The 15,985-nt window shown below is 45.5% G+C and overlaps 1 protein-coding gene across 7 annotated transcripts in view; it reads right to left on the minus strand.

The window, feature by feature from the left end:
• Positions 1 to 11,850: 11,850 nt before the first annotated feature.
• Positions 11,851 to 15,985, minus strand: part of SHROOM2 (shroom family member 2) — a 164,502-nt gene continuing 160,367 nt past the window's right edge. For all 7 annotated transcript variants that reach the window (XM_009197175.4, XM_003917388.5, XM_009197176.2 and 4 more), the window contains one exon: positions 11,851 to 14,622. In XM_009197175.4, the coding sequence (XP_009195439.3) occupies positions 14,356 to 14,622 (267 nt within the window). In that variant the 3' untranslated portion in view covers positions 11,851 to 14,355. The remainder of the gene's footprint in view (positions 14,623 to 15,985) is intronic.

Here is a 15,985-nt window from a genome sequence, read left to right on the forward strand (position 1 = left end):
GCGATCTACCTGTCTCACCCTCCCAAAATATTGGGATTACAGGCGTGAGCCACCGCGCCAGCTGGGAAAGATACTGTTAGCTCATGGGAAATGACCTTTTTCTAGCTAAGTCTTGAATTACAGGCTTGCTGGAACACAGTTTAGGTAGGCAAGACAAGTGGAAGATGTGGAGTGATTCCTGGTGTGTGAAACTGACCTGCTAAGATTCGGGACAGCTTCAAATGGATCCTGTGTAAGAAATGAGGCTGCCAAAAGGCAAATGATGCCGGCTACCCAGTATGTAGGACTAAACATTGCACGGAAGTCAAAATCCCACTGGACTCCTTTGCTTACAGGGTTTCCATAATAAGGAATTTATTCTGAGCAAATGAGCAGAGATGTGTGCAAAGATCTAAGTGCAAGGCACATCCAATGAACTCTGTAACTGAGGTTACAACTGGGACAAAAAGGCAAAATCCTAAAACCACACTTAGAGAACCGTTCAGCAAACCATTTTATATCCTTATAATGGGATATCACACCAAAATTCAATACTGTGCTGCAGAATAATTAAGGAAAACATTCCCAATACTGGTAAGTAAAAAGCAGATTTCAAAAATAGTATTATATAATTCCGTTTCCTTAAAAAAAGCAAAAGGAAAAAGGAGACGAGGAGGGAGGAAGGGAAAGAGGGAGAGAAGGAGGGAGGGAAGGAGAGAGGGAGGGGAGGAAGGGGGGAAGGAAGTCCTTAAGGAAGGTGGGAAGGAGGGAGGGCGGGAAGGAAGGAAGGGGGTATGTGGCTATGTTGCCTTCCATGGCAAAACAGGCTTTGCAGCTGTGATGGAATTGAGGATCCTGCCATGGGGAGATGATCCCAGCTTAATCAGGTGGGCTAGTGTCATCACAAGGGTTCTTGTGTGAGGGAGGCAAGAGGGTCAGGGAGGGAGATGAGATGATAGAAGGAGAGTCAGGAAGAGACCGGAAGACGCTGGACTGCTGGTTTTGTGGCTGGAGGAAGGGGCCGTGAGACAAGGAATGGGGCAGCCTCCAGAAACTAGACAGGCAAGAAACCAATTCTCTCTGGAGCTTCCAGAAAGGAACGCAGCCCTGCTCACACCTCGACCTTAGCTCGGCGTGATAGATTGCAGACTTCTGACCTTCACAACTGCAATGCGTAAATGTGGCATTTTAAACCACTAGCTTTGTGGTAATTTGTTACAGCATCAATAGGACACTAACACACTGCCCATGTCTGGCTGCAATTTTTGAGACAGAATTTGCTCTTGTTGCCTAGGCTGGAGTGCAGTGGCCACCCGGCTCACTGCAACCTCCTCCTGGGCCTCTGGGTTCAAGTACTCCTCCTGCCTCAGCCTCCCAAGTAGCTTAGAGGATTACAGGTGCCCCACCTCGCCAGGCTAATTTTTAAAATTAATACACTCACTATTATCATTATACTTTAAGTTCTAGGGTACATGTGCATAACGTGCAGGTTTGTTACATATGTATACTTGTGCCATGTTGGTGTGCTGCACCCATCAACTCGTCAGCACCCATCAACTCGTCATTTACATCAGGTATAACTCCCAATGCAATCTCTCCCCCCTCCCCCCTCCCCATGATAGGCCCCGGTGTGTGATGTTCCCCTTCCCGAGTCCAAGTGATCTCATTGTTCAGTTCCCACCTATGAGTGAGAACATGCAGTGTTTGGTTTTCTGTTCTTATGATAGTTTGCTAAGAATGATGGTTTCCAGCTGCATCCATGTCCCTACAAAGGACACAAACTCATCCTTTTTTATGGCTGCACAGTATTCCATGGTGTATATGTGCCACATTTTCTTAATCCAGTCTGTCACTGATGGACATTTGGGTTGATTCCAAGTCTTTGCTATTGTGAATATGCCGCAAATAAACATACGTGTGCATGTGTCTTTATAGCAGCATGATTTATAATCCTTTGGGTATATACCCAGTAATGGGATGGCTGGGTCATATGGTACATCTAGTTCTAGATCCTTGAGGAATCGCCATACTGTTTTCCATAATGGTTGAAACTACCATCAGAGTGAACAGGCAACCTACAGAATGGGAGAAAATTTTTGCAATCTACTCATCTGACAAAGGGCTAATATCCAGAACCTACAAAGAACTCAAACAAATTTACAAGAAAAAAACAAACAACCCCATCAAAAAGTGGGCAAAGGATATGCACAGACATTTCTCAAAAGAAGACATTCATACAGCCAACAGACACATGAAAAAATGCTCATCATCACTGGCCATCAGAGAAATGCAAATCAAAACCACCATGAGATACCATCTCACACCAGTTAGAATGGCAATCATTAAAAAGTCAGGAAACAACAGGTGCTGGAGAGGATGTGGAGAAATAGGAACACTTTTACACTGTTGGTGGGATTGTAAACGCCTGGCTAATTTTTTGTATTTTTAGTAGAGACGGGGTTTCACCATGTTGGCCAGGTTGGTCTTGGACTCCTGACTGGCTGGGGAATTCTATGTGATCTCTCTTGTTCTTCAGTGTCCTACAACGTGACAAGTTTATGTGCTTTTCTGCACTGACTGTTGGTTATCTTTAAAAAAAAAAAAATAGCAATGCACATATGCATTTTACCTGCATCCTCTCCTCAAAGCCCACTAAAATGACAGAAATGGCTTAAAAGAGGCATTGACTCCCAGAGAACACAGCAGATGATTTACCAAAAAGATTCTGGTAGCAGGAAAGGTGATAGACAAATGCCAACTGGCCTGGTAGACCAGAAGGCTGAAATGCAGACCTGTTGGGAGCAAGACTCTTTGTGGTACCAGGTGCCTCTGCAGGGAGGGGGGTGTCGGTGGGGGAAGTACAGAGGGACTGTCAGTAGGAATAGTGCCTGAGAATCTGTATCCGATGCCCCCAATTGCCCCCTTCACGGCCGCCCCCCATAATCACCAGACCACCAGTCCCCTCCTGTGGCAGAAGGCAGGAGGGCCAATCTGAGCTTGGAGGGAGGTGGCTGTACAGTCTCGCTCCCACTGGGCTCCAAGTGTTTGATGATCTCCAACTGTTGTCATATAACAGATTTTCATGTGGAGAGCAGAAATAGTCACTTCCTCCTCTTTTTTTTTTTTTTTTTTTTACAGTATTTGGAGAATTTATTTTTCTTTTTTGAGACAGGGTCTACTCTGTCGCCCAGGTTGGAGTGCAGTAGTGTGATCATAGCTCATTGCAGCCTCCAATTCCTGGGCTCAAGTGATCCTCCTGCCTCAGTCTCCCTAGTAACTGGGAACACTGGCACATTTCACCATGCCCAGCTAATTTTTTTTTTTTTTTTGTAGAGACAGGGTCTCCCTATGTCTTCTAGGCTGGTCTTGAACTCCTGGGCTGAAGCGATCCTGTGGCCTCGGCCTCCCAAAGTGCGGGATTCCAGGCGTGTGCCACCGTGCCCAGGCAGGTCTGCTATTTTAATATTTGTTTTGTTTCTTCTGGTTGTTGTTGTTGTTGTTGTTGTTGTTGCGGCTTCCCTTCTACTGCCCTCTTTTGGGCTATCTGAGCAAGGTCAAAAGTTATCTATTCAGTTGTCTGAATCTCTTTGTACAGTTTTTCAGTGGTTGTTCTAGGGATGACAATACACAGGCATTTCATAGCCTATTTTGAAAAAACTATTTATTTATTTATTTATAACAGGGTGTGGTTCTGCTGCTCAGGATGGAGTACAGTGGCACAATCTCAGCTCACTGCAACCTCTGTCTCCTGCGCTCAAGTAATCCTCCCACCTCTGCCTCCCCAGTAGCTGGGACTACAGGTGCAGGTCACCATGCCCGGCTGATTTTTTTGTATTTTTAGTAGAGATGGGGTTTCACCATGCTGCCAGGATGGTCTTGAACTCCTGGGCTCAAGCGATTCCTCCTGCCTTGGCCTCCCATAGTGCTGGGATCACAGGCATGAGCAACTGAGCCCAGCCTATAGCCTATTCAAATTAATATTTCATGACTTCCAGAGGAATGTAGCAACCTTACCACTAGGTTTGTCCTTTCCTTGCAACCTTTAGGTTATAGCTGTCACATACATTAAGATCTACATCTCTCCCTTCTAATTCATAAATACCATTTTGGTTCCTTTTTCAATTAAACTTAGAAAAGCATTGAAGAAGCCCGGTGCGGTGGCTCATGCCTGTAATCCCAGCACTTTGGGAGGCCAAGGCGGGTGAATCACCTGAGGCCAGGAGTTCGAGACAAGCCTGACCAACATGGTGAAGCCCCATCTCTACTAAAAATACAAAATTATCCAGGCACGGTGGCGCATGACTGTAATCCCAGCTACTCAGGAGGCTGAGGCACGAGAATCGCTTGAACCCGGGAGGCGGAGGATGCAGTGAGCCAAGATCGCGCCATTGCACCCTAGCCTGGGCAACAAGAGCAAAGCTCCTTCTCAAAAAAAAGAAAGAAAAAAAAAAAGAAGAAGAAGAAACATGCTTTTCTTATATACGCTAAAAAGTTGACAACTGTTATGGACTGAATGTTTGCCCCCCTTATCCCCTAATTAGATGTTGAAACCCTAACAGCAGTGTGCTGGTATTAGGAGGTGGGATCTTTGGGAGGTAATCAGGTCATGGGGGCAGAACTCCCCATGAATGGGATTAGTGCCCTTATAAGAAGAGGCCTGAGAGCTACTTTGCTCTCTTTCCACCATGTGAGGATACAACTAGGCCAGCAACCCGGTTCTCACCAGAACCTGACCACAGTGGCACCCTGATCTTGGATTTCCAGCCTCCAGAACTGTGAGAATTCAATTTCTGTGTTGTTTATGATTCACTCAGTCTATGGTACTTTGTTATAGAAGCCTGAATGGACTAAGACAACATGTAATATTTGCTAATAGTTTGATTCCTTTGGATCAATTTAAGAAGAAAGGCTCATGCCAGTAATAGTTTAAAAAGTACTCTAATTCCAAATATCTGTTCTACAGGGGATAGCTTAAGACTGAAAATTCTGCACAAGCAGAATAATGTAAACAAAATGTTCACGCTTAGGGTTTTTCGCATTTGAAACTCTCCCTGCATGCTGTATTCTTTTTTTTCTTCTTCCTTTGATTAGAATGGGCCACAAAAAATAAATAAATAGGGCTGGGCGCGGTGGCTCACGCCTGTAATCCCAGCACTTCGGGAGGCCGAGGTGGGCAGATCACGAGGTCAGGAGATCGAGACCATCCTGGCTAACACGGTGAAACCCCGTCTCTACTAAAAATAAAAAAATTAGCTGGGCGTGGTGGCACGTGCCTGTAGTCCCAGCTACTCGGGAGGCTGAGGCAGGAGAATCACTTGAACCTGGGAGGCGGAGGTTGCAGTAAGCCAAGATCGTGCCACTGCACTCCAGCCTGGGTAACAGAGCAAGGCTCCACCTAATAATAATAATAATAATAGTAATAATAATAATAATAAAATTTAAAAAATAAAAAACAAAAAAAGGGTCACACATCTCTCCGGTTTTGTTCATGGGCCAGTATTTATATATGATTGGATATGAACAAGGACATCAGTCTTCTGGTAGAATGTTTAGCTGTTTAAGTGTATCCCGCTGAGTAATCAAGTGTCACTCGTATAAAAATAAATTCCTGTCTGAAGAAAAAGTTTAAAGTCTAAAACTTAGGAAATGCCATAGGAAACAAAGAATTTTTAGAAGCATTTTTTCCTACATATTCTTGAGCTCTTTTTAAATGCCTACACAATGAACTGCAATACAGCAAAAGTGTCTAAAAATCCCTTCACAGGACGTGTTTGCTCTAAATCAACTGGCCATTGAGATAGAGCAGCTGGATGTACTTGTGTCAAGTCAGTGGAGAAACACTCCAGGCTTATGAAGGAGTCTCTATTACCAGGCTGGGGATCTCAATGTGCACATCTTAAGCTCTGGATCCTTTCAACATCCAGTTCTCATTGGCTGAACTTTCCTTTTCAAAAGCAAAATTAATATGTAGGCTGGGCAGGGTGGCTCACACCTGTAATCCCGGTACTTTGGGAGGATCGTTTGAACCCAGGAGTTCGAGACCAGTCTGGACAACATAATGAAATTCCATCTCTACAAAAAAACAGAAAAATTAGCCAGGTGAGGGTGTGCACGCCTGTAGTCACAGCTACTTGGGAGGCAGAGACGGGAGGATTGCCTGAACCCAGAGAGATCAAGGCTGCAGTGAGCTGTGATTGTGCCACTGTATTCCAGCCTGGGCAACAGAGTGAGGTCCTGTCTCAAAATATATATATATATATATATATATACACACACACACACACACACACACACACACACATGCACAGATATGTAGGTGAAATCCTATGAAAAGAGGGAACACAGGGAGAAGGCAAAATTATCATGTAGGTAAAAAACTCTTGAATGGGGCAGTTTTGTGGTAATATCCATCTTTGCTTTCCCAAACATAGAGCAATTGCTGCAAGGCTGGTCTCACTAAAAGAGCTTTATAAAATTGATGGTATGAGGTTTAGTGACAGTAGGGCACGTTACAACTGAATGTGTGAATGCTTTTCACACATCTTTGACTGAAATGGATCACAAAGATAGCAAGACGCCAAGGGAACTCATCCATTCAGGGGCCACAGATCTTTAGGGAGCGCTGGCTTTCAGCTCACCACATCAAGGATGTTGCTGCCCTTGGGGGCTTCTTCTGAGCCAGGTGAGGCTCCTGGCATTCCAGTCACCTTTGCTGTCTCAGCACTCCTTTTCCTGTCTTCAGAGCAAAGATCCAACACCCAAAGAGCACAGGGGTTTGAGGATACCCTCAACAAATATTTGAGAAAAAAACCCAGAGGCACCTGGGTATACTCTCTACACACAGAAAGATGATATCCAGATATGTTAAAGCAACTCAGCAAAGCAAGCAGCGATTATATTAACTTCGAACACTGACATGAAACTTGGATGACACTACACGTCAAACAGGGTTTTAAGGGGCAAGAGCATATACAGGGATTTGTAAAAAACTTCCTGTTTGCCTGATGCACATGTATAACAAATAAATGTTTTAACATCCCTTTGAAGTCCTTCATGCACACTTTATGATATGGTTTGGATTTGTGTCCCCACCCAAATCTCATGTCAAATTGTTATCCCCAGTGTTGGAAGAGGGGCCTGGTGGGAGGTGATTGGATCATGGGGGTGGATTTCTCCCTTGCTGTTCTCATAATAGTGAATTCTCAGGAGATATGGTTGTTTAAAAGTGTGTAGCACCTCCCCCTTCTCTTTTCTTCCTCCTTCTCTGGCCATGTAAGACAGGCCTGCTTCCCCTTTGCCTTCTGCCATGATTGTAAGTTTCCTGAGGCCTCCCCAGCCATGCTTCCTGTACAGCCAGTGGAACTGTGAGTCAATTAGACCTCTTTTCTTTATAAATTACCCAGTCTCTGGTAGTTCTTTATAGCAATGAGAGAATGAATTAATACAGAATTATATCAACACCCCAGGAATGGGGTATTGACATAAAGATACCTGAAAATGTGGAAGCAGCTTTGGAACTGAGTAACAGGCAGAGGTTGGAACAGTTTGGAGGGCTTAGAAGACAGGAAAATGAGGGAAAGGTTGGAACTTCCTAGAGACTTGTTAAATTGTTGTGAGCAAAATGCCAATAGTGATACAGACAATGAAGTCCAAGCTGAGGTTGTCTCAGATGGAGATGAGGAACTTATTGGGAACTGAAGCAAAGGTCACTTTTGTTATGTGCTAGCAAAGAAGTTGGAGGCATTATGCTTCTGCCCTAGAGATCTGTGGAACATTGAACTTGAGAGAAATGATTTAGGGTATCTGGCAGAATAAATTTCTAAGCAGCAAAGTGTTCAAGATGTAACCTGGCTGCTTCTAACAGCATGGTCATATGCGTGGGCAAAGAGATGATCTGAAACTGGAACTTATATTTAAAAGGGAAGCAGAGCATAAAAATTTAGAAAATTTGCATCCTGACCATGTGGTAAAAAAGAAAAACTCATTTTCCGGGGAGAATTCAAGCTAGCTGCAGAAATTCGCATAAGAGGAGCTGAATGTTAATAGCCATGACAATGGGGGAAAATCCATCCAAGGCATTTCAGAGACTTTCATGGCAGCCCCTCCCATTATTGGCCCAGAGGCCTAGGAGGGAAAAATGGTTTTGTGGGCCAGGCCCAGGGCTCCCGCTGCCCTGCATATTCTCAGGACACTGCTCCCTGTGTCCCAGCTGCTCTAGCTCCAGTCTTGGCTAAAAGGGCCCCAGATATGTCTCAGGCCACTGCTCCAGAGGGTGGTAGCCATAAGCCTTGACAGTTTCCACGTGGTGTTAAGCCTGCAGGTGTGCAGTGGGCAACAGTTGAGGCTTGGGAGCTGCTGCCTAGATTTCAGGGAATGTATGGAAAGGCCTGGAAGTCCAGGCAGAAGTCTGCTGCAGGGGCAGAGCACTCATGGAGAACCTCTGCTAGGGTAGTGCAGAGGGAAAATGTAGGGTTGGAGCCCCTACACAGAGTCCCCAATGGGGCATGGCCTAGTGGAGCTGTGAAGAGGGCCATTGTTCTCCAGAGACCAGAATGGTAGATCCACTGACAGCTTGCACCATGCACCTACAAACGCCACAGGCACTCAACGCCAGCCCTTGAGAGCAGCCATGGGAGTTGAGCCCTGCAGAGCCACAGGGGCAGAGCTACCCAAGGCCTTGGGAACCCACCTCTTGCATCACTATGGCCTAGATGTGAGACATGGAGTCAAAGGAGATTATTTTGGAGCTTTAAGATTTAATGACTGCCGTGTTGGGTTTTGGACTTGCGTGGGGCCTGTAGCCCCTTTGTTTTGGCAAGTTTCTTCACTTTGGATTGGGATTATTTATCCAATACCTGTACCCCTACTGAATGTTGGAGGTAACTTGTTTTTCATTTTACAGGCTCTTTGGTGGAAGGGACTTGCCTTCTCTCAGATGAGACTCTGGACTGTGGACTTTAGAATTAATTCTGGAATGAGTTAACACTGGGGAACTGTTGAGAAGGGATGATTGTACTTTGCAATGTGAGAAGGACATGATTTGGGAGGGGCCAGGGGCAGAATGATATGGTTTGGATTTGTGTCACTGCCCAATTCTCATGTTGAATTGTAACCCCCAATGTTGGAGGAGGAGCCTGGTGGGAGGTGACTCGATCATGGGAATGGATTCCCCTCTTGCTGTTGTCATGATAGTTCTCATGAGATCTGGTTGTTTAAATGTGTGTAGCACCTCCCCCTTCTCTCTCCCTCCTGCTCCAACCTAGTGAGACGTGACTCCTTCTTCTTCACCTTCTGCTATAACTGTAAGTTTCCTGAGGCCTCCCCAGCCATGCTTCCTTTACAGCCTGTGGAACTGTGAGCCAATTAAACCTCTTTTCTTTATGGATTACCCAGTCTTAGGTAGTTCTTTATAGCAATGCAAGAACAAATAAATACACCATATTATAATTTTCTGGTAAACAGAGAAAGAAAGAATATTAATAACTATATATGAATACATCAAGAGAATAAGTGAACTATATGCCCAGGAAATGGCTTTTGCATCTTTTCTGTGAATACCTACGAGCAGACAGATCATCTGGAAGGCTCTTAGGAAGGCTATGTTGGGTGAGATGTATATTTTCTCCCAGTATTTGATTATGAACATTTTCAAACAGCAAAGTTGAAAGGATTTTACAGTAAACACCTGTATACTCACCACGAACTTTCTGCCATTAGTGTTTTACTGTGCCTATCACATATCAATACACCTATTCATCTCTCCCCACCCATTCACCCATCTTATTTTGTATGCATTTCAAAGCAAATTGCAGACATCAGTATATTCTTCCCTAAACACATCAGCCTGCATAGCATGAAGTGCAGTTCAATATTTATTTCTTTTTTTCATAAAATGCACAAATCTTAAGTGTATGATGGCAAAGTCCTGCCACAGGCACTCTTCTTACCTCAGCTGTCTCCCACTTGGCATGGTGTTTCTTAGATGCATTCTTATATTTTGTGTGTTTCAGTAATTTATGCCTTTGTATTTCTGAGCAGTATTCTATTGTACATAGTAGACTATCATTATTTATTCTCCTACTGATAAACATCAGAGCTGTTTCCACTTTTTGACTATTAGAAAACATTAGAAAGAATCACAGAACCTGCTCTACTTTATAGCCCAAATTTTAACAAGAGGTTAAACATATAAATTAAGATATGACCATCATAAGGCCAGGCGTGGTGGTGCATGCCTGCAATCCCAGCACTTTGGGAGGTCAAACTGGGTGGATCACTTGAGGTCAGGAGTTCAAGACCAGCCTGGCCAACATGGTGAAATCCCATCTCTACCAAAAATACAAAAATTAGCTGAGCATAGTAGTGGACACCTGTAATCCCAGCTACTTGGGAGACTGAGGCACGAGAATCACTTGAACCCGGGAGGTGAATGCTGCAGTGAGCTGAGATCACGCCACTGCACTCCAGCCTGGATGACAGAGCGAGACTCCATCTCAAAAAAAAAAAAAAAAAAAAGAAAAAGAAAAAAATCTGACAGTCATAGAAAGGGAGTTTAAACAAACACAAGAAAACACATATAAACCCAACACTGGGCTGAGTGCAGTGACTTATACCTGCAATCCCAGCACTTTGGGAGGCCAAGACAGGAGCACGGTTTGAGGCCAGGGGTTTGAGGCCAGACTGGGGAACATAGCAAGATGCTGTCTCTGCAAAAATAAAAAATTAGCCAGGTGTGGTAGAGAGTGTGCCTGTAGTCCCAGCTACTTGGGAGGCTGAGGTGGGAGGATCACTTGAGCCCTGGAGTTAGAGGCTGCAATGAGTCATGGTCACACCACGGCACTCCAGTCTGGGCTACAGACAGAGCAAGACTGTGTCTTTTTTCCTAAATGTTTTCCCATAACCCTGATACCTAACCTTCAGCTCTCACAAATCTGCTCCCTAGCAGAAATATTTCTAATCCTACCAATGAAAAGAAATCAACCGTATCTATCTCTCGGGTGGTTCTGGCAGGCGGATCTGTTCTGACCGCAGAGACAGTGTTTCCTCCAGGTGCACAACAGGATGAGAGCTGTATTCATAGCTTATGCAGCCGTGCTGTGAACCAAGCATGGCATCTAAGCACACGAACATTTATCAACTCATCTGACCTCACAGCAGCCCATCTCCAATTACAGAGGCTGGGTTACTTGCTGTGGCCACACAACTAAGAAGTGACAGAGGTGGCTTTGCTCCAGGCAACTTGACTCCGTGGTCCCAGCCGCTTTGGTGCCACCCCATATCAGTAGACATTAGGGGGCGGGCAAGACGGAGCCCATGGAAAGCCTCAATTCTTCATCCCTCCCTGTGTCCACAGTCTGCCATGTGAATTTGTGGTTCCTCCACTAAAGAGGTGGAGCCTGTTCCACACCCTTTGATGCCGGGGTTGGCCAGGAGATGTGCTTTGCCAGAAGAAGGTTAGCACGTATGACAGGACAAAGCCAGGAGAAGCCCCTTTGTGACAGGGTGTGTTGTCTTGTGCCCCTGCCATGAACACATTCAGCTATCATACTGCTGGTCCCACAAGGAAGAGGAGAGGCACACAGCACAGAGTCTAGGCTGAATTAGCTCATCTACAAATTCATGAGCTAAGTCAATACTTTGTTGCACAGATTATTGCTGACATTTTATAGTTTGTTACACAGCATTACTGGGGCACCAGCTAACTGATGCGACCTGGTCCCTGTTTCTTTACTACAAACCGACTAGTGTAAATAAATTACACACATATAATCAATCCCACAGTTTACTCAGATGGCTTAAGAATCTGACATATGGTGAGGATATTCTTTTTTTACAAAAGCTGTAAGGTAGGTAAATCAAAGACATGCTCCATTCACTTGAAGAGACACTTTATTTTGTTACAGTCAAGCAGGATGATCTGTTGATAGGTGAGTGGTAAGTGTCGAGCATGAAATCTACACACATTTGCTGCAGTGGACTGAAGGATACAAGCCACAGGCCACCTCCCATAGGCAGAGCCCTCCACAGCCACGCTACAAGAAGGGGAAGGAGCAGCTGCCACCCAAGAACACAAGGGCCAACCATTAGCACCAGATTGCTTTTCTGTGAATAATACAACTAGATACAGAGTTATGGATGTTGACTCACTAGAATCTTTGGGTCCCCACTAACCAGACATTTCAGAGGCAAACAGGGGAACTGACGGGACAGCTCACTCTATGTGCTTTGCTACAAGGATACTCGAGCACTATGTATTGCTATGTAGAAGAGAAAGTCCTAAAAAGACATCAAAAGGCTGAGTACAGACACACAAATTGGATTATTCACATTTTACACACATATCAAAATGACCACAATACTGTATTTGAGGGCAAAGAATAACAGGTAAAAGCTCTGTCAAACAAAATTCTCTGAAATTCCTTGGGTCCTCTCCCTGAGGGAGAAAGATGGGGCTAAGTGCACAGCTAGCTTCACCTTTTCAGACTGACCACCATTCACAGCGAGTGACCACCAGCTGGAGAGGAGAAGGGAGCTTCGCTGGCAGAACAGGGAGTTTTCAAGTTAGCAAGAGCTTAATTGAACAGGAATACACACTTTTGGAAAGACATTTATCCTTCTGGCATTGGTAGGCTGCCAGAAAGGCTGTTTATTGCCTGCATCATTGAGCTTGCCAGTTTGGACTTGGCTCTATAGAAGGCATTACCGCCAACACAGCCCCTCTGGCTCAGGCAGTGTGGATTCCAGTCTTTTAAGACATCTGTGTGTGTGCGTCTGTGCACGCGCACGTGTCTGCTTTGGTAAGGCGGTGGTCACTGTTGCTGACAAAATGAAATCTCCATTTCACTGGAAAACATCTTTTATGGGAATAAGGGGAAGTCAGGATTAAAATGATCTGTTGATCCAACAAATGCCCTAATACGGCCTAAACACGAAGTCACCCAAAGGATTCACTCACCATTAACATGCATTTAATTAAACATTTTTTGAAGAAATACACTGAATCTACAATTATTAGATAAAAATAAGTAAGTTATAAATTATAACCAAGCTGTCGGCGGCTGAACATCTTTTCGTGTGCTTGTTTGCCACGTGTGTATGCTCTTTGGTGAAGTGTCTATTCAAGTCTTTTGCCTGCTTTTCACTTGGGCTGTTTTCTTACTATCCAGTTTGAGAGTTTGAGAGTTCTTTGTACATCCCGGACACAAACCTTTTGTCAGATACATGATTTGCAAATATTTTCTCCCAGTCTGTGACTTGTCAATTGGAAATTGACAGCATGACAGTGTTTTAATAAACCAGGCTCTCTTTAGAATCCTGCCATTTCAATCAAGGAAATGGATATAGAATCTTTAAACTTCATGGCAGAAAAAGATCAAGCTCAGGAGTTGTGTAGTCCATGGGACCTCTGAAGAGCCAGAGGAAGGGGTCTTCCCGTACATGGAATGTGGCCCTCATGCCACGCTAAATGACTTAAGGAGGAAACAATGGAAAAGTAGCCAATTATGATGGACAACCATATGCATACAAAATACATGGGGGGAAAGCAACTGAAAAAATATTCTGTTAGTCTTGAGGAACAGCTAACAAGCACATTACTACTGGACACACTCTTAACCAAAAAATTTTACTTTGCAGAAAAACTGTGATGTTAGGTGAGAAGGACTAAAGCTATTTGCCTGTTTGATGCGTGACTGTGTTTTTTAAAGCATGCACGTTATTTCTTTAAGTGGCAATTTAATCTTAGAATGAGTGAACCTAACCACACAGGTTGTTCCTTTCACAGTTGGTTTTTAACCATTAGGAAACTATTCACCTTTCCAAAAAGTTAATAAATTATCATCATCATGATGATGACTTCTGCTGGGTCAGAGAACATCATTAGATAACAGAGACAAATGCTCACACTGTTGAACGAGCAGGGACAAAACCTGGCAGCCCATGCCTGGATGAATCACAAGAGAAGATGCGCACCAGGGTCCCCCTCTCATGCACGTCATGACGTGCTGGCCGCTGTCCAAGCAGTTGGCTCAGCATCTGAAGACGGGAGGAACAACGGGTTTCCCACTGACAGTGACCACTCGGCATGCACCACAGGCCCAGCCCACAGCCCATGCAGTGGAAACTCACATCCGGCAGAGCCTAGTGTCAGATGTAGTTATGTGTAAAGGAAAATGGCTCTCAGCAATCAAAAGGGAAACTAAAAAATTAAATAAATCATCCCACACAAACACAAAAGTTATTGCTTTTCTAACAGCCTCTTTGCTATAAGAGAAGTCTCCAGGGCATGAACACGGGCGGGGTCTTCGCGAGTATCCTTGGGAACGGAGCTGGAGCTCGGAAGCCCCGTGCCCCTCTCCTCCACGGGGGACCGGTCTCTTATTTGCCCCTTTCAGGCTGAAGGCTGTCGAATAAGCACTTCAGCTGCTCTTCACCAAGGTGGATTTTATCTTCCAGCTCCCGCTGCTCGATGATGAGGGCCGACTTCATTTTCACGAAGTGCTCATAGTCCGCGAGGCTCTCCTCGCTCAGATAGTTGGCCAAAATGTCAAAGACGATGCGCTCGCGGCGGTCCAGGTTCTCCTTGAGCTCCTTGGCGTCCTCGTGCTGCTGGATCAGGACTCTCTGCTTCTCAAGCAGTGATTGCTGTTGACAGACAAACAAGCCTGTTGAGGACCAGGATGAAAGCCGGGGTACTGGCCAACCCTTGAAGACACTGGCAACTTGTGGGCTGGTCCCACAACTTATTGATGGAAACCCTGATGCCACCAGAGATCCGATGGGGTCCACAGAGACAAACCCAGGGCCCAAGGCCCAGGGGCACGTGTCTCATGGCTGCAGCGGGCCAGCCTGAGGCCCCCAGAAGCCGCCCACAGGCCTCTCTGGGTTTCCTCTTGCTGTCTGAGCCTGCCTCTCTCCCACCTGCCTTGAATGGTGAGCGGAAGAGTCACCAAAGGACTCACAACGACAGAATTCTGAGATGCTGCAAAGGGCAAAGGACTGCGGGGCCCTCCTGGTATCAAGGTCCGCTCCATGGGAACACCGTGGGACAGCTGGCCACATGGGAGGACTCGACAGGAATTCAGGGCAGGCTTGCTAAACGCTCCTGGCAGAAGGAGGAGAAGCCCTCGAGCCTGCAGAGCATGTCTGCACACAAGGAAGCCCAAGGGTGAAGACGCAGTGCTGTGCACAGGTGTCGGCCAGCAGCCGCCTCAGGCACGGTGCCACCCTGACCTAGCTAGTTCCACGACACAGTAACTAAGCACTCGGCTGAGTGCAGAAGGGCACCGTCTCCAAGCCCAGCTCCAGGACAGCGTTCTGCGTGGCCCAAATCACCCTCACCTGGAGAAAGGGGAGAGGCGCTTCTTCTGCTCCCCTTCTGAGAGAGGCTAAGATGATACAGATGAACATTCTGAAGGCCTGTTCTGTGCAAACAAAACTAGCTGTTTTATTGATATTTGGCCTATGAGGTAGAAGCCAACAAGGCAGCTATTATTTCCCTTGGTTCACATGTGAAAGCACGAAAAGACAGACCCACTGAGAAACGCCTTGAGAGCTGCACGCCTCAGGAACAGGAGAAAAGTCAGGTGCACGGTCTGGTTCCTTCTAGACTGATATATGCCCTCTTGTTAAATCACAGCTACAACAACCACAAGAAAATAGCTATCACTGAGTACTTACGATCGTCAGCAGGCAGGTATGTCTGTTACGGACTTATACATGGTAAAAGAAAAGTTAAAAACAACAACATGATTTTTCTAAGAAGAGACGATTATCAGTAAGAGTCAACAGGAGTATCTGAAAATATGTCAAAAAGAGGTAACAGTTCTTTGGGAAGATCCCACAGCCCTGCAGTCCAATGACAGTTCAACTCCCTGCATCTGATGAGCACCTTTTCCCCTCAATTAAAAGGAAGGAGGCCGGGCACGGTTGCGCACACCTGTAATCCCAGCACTTTGGGAGACTGAGTAGGCGAATCACTTGAGCTCAGGAGTTCCAGACCAGCCTG

The sequence above is a fragment of the Papio anubis genome, chromosome X (genome assembly GCF_008728515.1).
Source record: "Papio anubis isolate 15944 chromosome X, Panubis1.0, whole genome shotgun sequence".
Lineage (NCBI taxonomy): Eukaryota > Metazoa > Chordata > Mammalia > Primates > Cercopithecidae > Papio > Papio anubis.